This window comes from Pholcus phalangioides, unplaced genomic scaffold, assembly GCF_987345545.1.
Source record: "Pholcus phalangioides strain wild (caught in Gottingen) unplaced genomic scaffold, Ppha-v1.0 ptg000017l_1, whole genome shotgun sequence".
Classification (NCBI taxonomy): Eukaryota; Metazoa; Arthropoda; class Arachnida; order Araneae; family Pholcidae; genus Pholcus; species Pholcus phalangioides.
Window position 1 is genome coordinate 5,495,820 of NW_028301610.1, and position 6,603 is coordinate 5,502,422.

The window sequence follows — 6,603 nt, forward strand, 5'->3', positions numbered from 1 at the left end:
TCCTCTGTTATACTTTAATTGCACCCCCTAAATAAAGGGATTCTATTTCTACTTAAATGGCCGTCATCTATTCTCAATCTTGAAATTTGTCTATTCATTCGTTGGTCCCCTTTATTTTCTACGATTCCCCGCTTTCTCTCCAAGAAAACACTCCTCGGACGATCCCTTTTGCCTAGGGCACCCCTGAAGTACAACCGACCAGATGCTTTGTGACGGTAACTAAAAGATTCCCTAATGAATGGCGATTGCCCCATCTACTTACATCGGCCTGTGATTGTATTTCTTTTTAATTGGGACTATGTTCCCACCGCTTGGACAAAGCTTCTTCCATCGACATGACGCCACTTACTTTAAACCCCCAAGAAACATGTCTACCATCATAGAGAAACAACCATTCTTATTTACGTTCCTATTGTTCAATTATTTGTTTGCTGTACTATAGTATATCGGTTACTGTCGCCTGCTATCGGTGCCTGACCTACAGTTCTAAATAGTTAAATCCAAAAATCAAATTAAAATACTCCCAACTATCAATTTTAAATATATCTGAAAATAATAATTTTAAATATTCCCTCTATTCTATATTTCTATTTTAACTAGCACAAGCTAGTTAACAGCGTGATTGTGTACTATTGTTTCAAGTTTAAGTAAAAATTCTTCAAAATTATTAGAAGGGTCAATATTATTGAATGAAAAATTGTAATTTTGAAGAAAAATATGAAGTTTCCGATAATCAAGTTTTTTAAACTGACGGTTAGTTAGTTTTGATCTGATAGTTGAAGTGGATATACTAAAACATAGCTTACAAATTATTGCATAATGATCTGTCAAATCAGAGAAAAAAATAGAAGAATATATATCAGAAATATCAGATGAATTCCGTATGAATATGTGATCAAGACATGTGTTTGATCGAGGTCTAGTTATGCCTTCGATATATGGCTGAAATCCTTTACTACACAATAAGTTTAAGTATTCAGTAGTAATATTAGAGTTAGAGTCAAGAAGGTCAATATTGATATCACCAATAATTAGAACATTTTTACATTTGATTCGATCAATAGCAGTTTTCAATTCGTTAATGAAATCGGTAGATAGAAATGAATGAGATCGATAAACAGATAAAATAGTAAACTTCAAAGATTGGTGAAACAATACAACAATCTCAGCTGTTTGCATGGTGATTGAAGTTAAATGTTTCAGGCTTAGGAACTATCTGAATTATTTTTATTCTTGCCACGTCAAGTTCTTGGGCAGTGAGTGGACCTGATTTTTTGTCTGTCTTAGATCTCGCATTAGAACAAAATCTAAGCACGTAAGCAACTATTTTAATTATGGCTGTGGATGGCTGGCTTTCGTTATTATGGGTGTTATAACATCATCAACACTTGCTACCAATGAATGTTCAACAGATTTCTTGAATTCACTAGCAAATGTCTCATCCCTAGCTGTGAACGTAGGTGAATCAAAATCAAAACTAAGTTCTGATCTCAAATAATCAGGACCGCTCCACCACAATTCATTGTGAATTAATTTGTCAGGAGACAAGCCACGTGACACCAGATCTGCTGGATTGTCTTCGGATCTAACGTGGCACCACTTATACCCACTAGTTATTTCCTGAATAACTGCCACTCTATTGGCTACAAAAGTTTTCAGCAAATGAGGTGAGGTGTTGATCCAATTTTTGAATCTGACCACAAAATAATTTTCTTAAGGTCTAACCTTAGAGATTCTACGACTTTACTGATCAACTTGGACAGCAACACTGCTGCACACAATTCTAAACGAGGTATAGTAGTCACCTTGAGTGGAGCCACTCTTGACTTACTACACAAAAGCTTAACGCTGTACACATTTTCAGAAAGACACTGCGCCATAAGCCTCAGAAGAAGCATCGGCGAATCCATGTATTTCAATTGAGTGACCTTCACCAGGTAAGCAATAACGATCAATGTATACATCATTAACAACATGCAGGGCAGTAATAAACTTGCACCATTCGGTTGCTTCCTTTTTTGGAAGCGTATTATTCCAGTCCAATTTCAACAGCCACAAACGCTGCATGAATATTTTTGCCTTAACTATGATAGGCCCTAGGTCAAACAGTCTCGCTATATCCGAGAGAACGGTGCGTTTGGTGTAATCGGAAGATAGGTTTGAGCTTACCTTGAACGTGAAATAGTCCCTTTGGGGATTCCAAGCCAAGCCCAACATTTTCACACTGACATTGTCCTTGGCATCAAAACTGTATCCATTCTCGCCATGGTTGACTGCGTTTAGCAGTGTCGAATTGGAACACCACTTGTGAAGTGTCATTCCACAAGTTTGGAGCATCTGTATCAATTGACGCTGAAGCTCTAGAGCGTCATGTAGCTCATGTGCACCAGATAAGATGTCATCCACATAAAAGTCCGAGAGTGCAATCTTGGACGCATAAGGAAACCGAGATTGTTCGTCTAGCGCAAGCTGTTTCAGCACACGTGTAGCTAAATACGGAGCACAAGCTGTACCGTAGGTGATAGTCAATAATCTAAACACCTTAACAGGATCGTTCAGATTTTCTTTCCACACGATTCTCTGCAAATCACAATGGCTGGATTCAACCAGAATTTGCCGATACATTTTTACAATGTCGGCGGTGAAAGCATATCTATGTTGACGAAATCTCATCATAATTGAGAATAAATCCTGTTGAATAGTTCCACCATTCATGAGCAAATGGTTAAGAGACACCCCTGAAGAAGAGACGGCGGATGCATCAAAGACAACGCGAAGTTTTGTACTCGCACTATCAGGTCGGTGAACGCCATGATGTGGCATATAGTAGGTGTTGTGATGAACTGCAACAGAGGCGAGTTCTTCCATGTGTCCCAAATCCTCATACTCCTTCATGAAGGACACGTAAAGCTTTTTCATATCTCCATCCTTGTCTAGTCGTTTGCACGTTGCGTTCAATCTTCTACTAGCCATGGCCAAGAAATCTCCCAATTGTGTTTGATCTGATTTAAGAGGTAGTTGCACTACATATCTACCTGCCTCATTTCTGGAATGAGTTTCACAAAAATGCTTTTCACAAAGAAATGCCTCAGTACTTTCAATAAGCTTGTTTTCGTTTATGGATTCCAAGTCCCAGAATTTTCTTAAGGTGTTATCTAAATGTTCTAATTCATTCGATAAGTGACAATATCGCACATTACTTTCGGTTTGGTTTTGCACCGCACCGCAAACTATCCAACCAAAAACAGTTTCTTGCAACGATATTTTAGATGTGGTAATCCGATGTTCGCATAAAATCTCAAAAAATATTTCGGCACCCAATAAAATGTCGATTCTATTCGGAACATTAAAGTCGGGATTTGCTAGCCGTATATTCTCTGGAGGGGAAACTTCAGATTTGTTGATATATCTGGAAGGACTGAAACCCATCACTTTCGGAACTATTAGCAACTCCAATGAGCGCCTAAACTTGTCATCTGAAGATGAAATTACCACATGCAGTTTCTGGTTTATGTTTACTGGTAAGCCGCTCAACCCAGACACAGAGACGAAAGTTTTATTTCTTTTCAGCCCAAGTCTCTTTGCGCATTCAGCAGTGACAAAGCTTGACTGCGATGCACTATCCAACAGCGCTCTACATGGTTGTAAACAACCTCGTGAATCCCTCACGTATACCACCGCTGTAACCAGAAGAACGTAGTTATTCGTCACTTGTCGAGGAGTGCTGTTTATGAGGGTCGATGTGTGACTGACTTCCCCCATCTCATCAGATTGTTTATCAGCAAGCGGGAGTATGTTTGATGCTTGCGGAAGCGACTTTCCTTCTTTTTTTGTTTTGTCTTCTAACAAGTCATTTTTTTTAACTCTGTGAAGGAGGGTGTGATGTTTGTAACCACATACGTTGCAGCCCTTGGACATACATTCATTTACTGTATGGGAGTCATTTAAACAATTGAAACACAGGTGTTTCTTTTTCACTATATTTTGCCTCTCATTAATGCTTAGCCTATGAAACTCAGAACAATTATAGATGGAGTGTTCTATTTTGCATACAGGACATGATTTCCCGTAGTTAGAGGATTTTACAGCAAACGTCCTCAATTTATTTATAGGTGAATTGCGAGGCTCACGGACGGGAATGGTTCGCGTGACACCTTCCAAAAACTGACATCTGCTTTCCAAAAACGAAATCAAACTGTCCCAACTAGGAATTTCTGTAGATTCTAGGGTCATTTCAAATTGTTTTCTTGTTTCTCTGTCCAATTTTCTGAGAATTAAATTGGATAATATTACTTCACTCAGAACATCTGTTTTAAGATTTGCAATGTTTAATGCTCTCAGGTGCTTTAGAACGTTGTCTAGCAAGGCTTTCAAATCTTTAGCCGACTCTTGGGTGATTTTAGGGATTGAAATTAATGCATTGATATGTGTATTAACAATTAAACGTTTGTTTTCGAACCGTTTCTCTAGTGCAGAGAATAACGAATCGAAGGTGTCTTCAATGCTTTGGACTTGTCTAGCTTCACCCTTTAAGGCAGCTTGTAAATAATACAGTTTTTGTACATCGGAAAGGTTAATATTTTCGGTGATCAAAGAATTGAATTGATTTTTGAACAGAGTCCACTCTTCATATTTACCACTAAATTGTGGCAGGGGAATTTCTGGCAGTTTTACGTTTTGCTTAGAGGCATTAGTTTCGATTTTACTGGGAACGAAATTCAACAAATTCAAACGGATTTCAGCGTCCTCTAATTTTTCTTCAATTTCACAGAGCTCTACATTTAGAACTTCGAACTCATCATCTTTTAACACTTCATAATATTTCAATTTCAACTCTTCAAAATTGTTTTTTGTCGTGTTTAATGTTTCTTTTCTGCATTTAATTACTGCCTCACTAGCACTTTCATTATCTGACAAGAATTTATCAAGTCTGGTGATTTGGGCCTTGACGTTGCCCTTACGTCGACTCAACATAGTTAAATTCGCCATCGTGCGAATCGAAATATGAATTTGGTGAAATTGTTTGTTTAGTTCGAATACAGTTTCTTGTAATGTCTTGTGTAGAAAAGTTGAGTATCCAAAGTTGAGCTGATTCACTAATCAACTATTAATCTATAGGTTGACTGATGCTCGATTCACTAATCAACTATTAATCTATAGGTTGACTGATGCTCGATTCACTAATCATCTATCAATCTATAGGTTCACTGGTGCTCCGGCTCGACGGACCACAAATCCATGGTCACTACCATGAACTCAAACACACACCTGTGTTTTTAAACTCAACAAATTTTAATTCTGTGAGAAGGGTGATTCAATAATGCGAGACTGAAAAACGCTGGGGGATTACATAAGACAACCTCCCACTAGAGGGTTGTTACATACACTCACACACATTTTTCCCCAGAGAGAGGGAGAGAGACATAATAATAATAAGAAATACACAAGAAAAGCGAAAGTTGACATCAACTCCATCTTGTGTTGGGAGCAAAAGATAAAAAGTTAGGCGTTTCCAGCCTCTTCTAGTGATACTTTTTTTTCTTGGTTCGACGAATATCGTTATAAGACAACATAAATAATTTTATGAGCATTGTATAATATTTTGTCATGTACAGTATGCACCACTTTTAACCGAACGATGGCGATATCTTGGGTTCTATTTATGGTAGAAAAAAAAGAAAGCATTCTTCTTCGTTTAAGATCTCCCATAAGTGTATTAAGTTCATTTTTTCTTAAGGAGTCTAGATACATACAGTTGAAACTACATACAACTTTTGAAAGTTCAATGGCAACCCCATGTTTTTCTTCCACAATTGAATTCATTATCTCAAGAAATGCCAAAATACCAAATTCCATCAATTTTGAACGAACAGTTAGTGAAATATAAATTATTGCAAAACAAGTGTCGTAATGTTAAACAGAAACATCTTGTTTTTGAGCATATAATTGTTGAAATAATATAGGTATCTTTTATTTTAAATGATGGATTCTAACGAGCCAAATATAATTTTATTACTCATTTTGAATTTGGCTTTTTTTTTAAATATGAGTTACGAATTATTAAAATATATTTTAAAATTTATGAATAGAAGCATACATTAATTTTTACTTCATTCGAATCAGCATAGTCGAAAACCAAACAGAATCAATTTTATTCCAATCTGACCTCTTCCAATTTCGCAAGATATAAACGATTATATGGTAAGTCAATGGGAAGAATTTAATACAAAGCTATCTTCTGTTTTGTACGACGTTATTCCCTTTGTTATTCCCTTGGAAAAAGCGTGTTTGTACATCGTGCCCCTATGGTTCACGGATAGCGTGCGTAACCTTTATCTTGAAAAAAAAGAGCATTCAAAGAGTATAAAAGTGGACGAAGTGATCTGTCATTGTTTACTGATAAAAGAAAGGCGTTGAAGAAAGCGATAAGGTATAATAAAAATTAAGTTGAGTCTAGGTTGGCAGACAACATTGGTTCCGACCAAAAATCATTTATAGATACGCCAATAATGGATATAAGGGGACAGTAGGCCCCCTTTCGATAGGAGGGTCTAGGGTAGAGAGAAATGTAGGAATGTGTAGTGCTTTCAATTACTTTTTCGC

The 6,603-nt window shown here is 37.0% G+C and overlaps 1 protein-coding gene across 1 annotated transcript; it reads right to left on the minus strand.

Moving 5' to 3' along the window:
• Positions 1-1,860: 1,860 nt before the first annotated feature.
• Positions 1,861-3,762, minus strand: LOC149072145 (uncharacterized). Its single transcript, XM_089246756.1, has one exon. It carries the CDS (start codon positions 3,760-3,762, stop codon positions 1,861-1,863), a length of 1,902 nt encoding a protein of 633 aa, XP_089102882.1.
• Between the last annotated feature and the right edge of the window lie 2,841 nt (positions 3,763-6,603).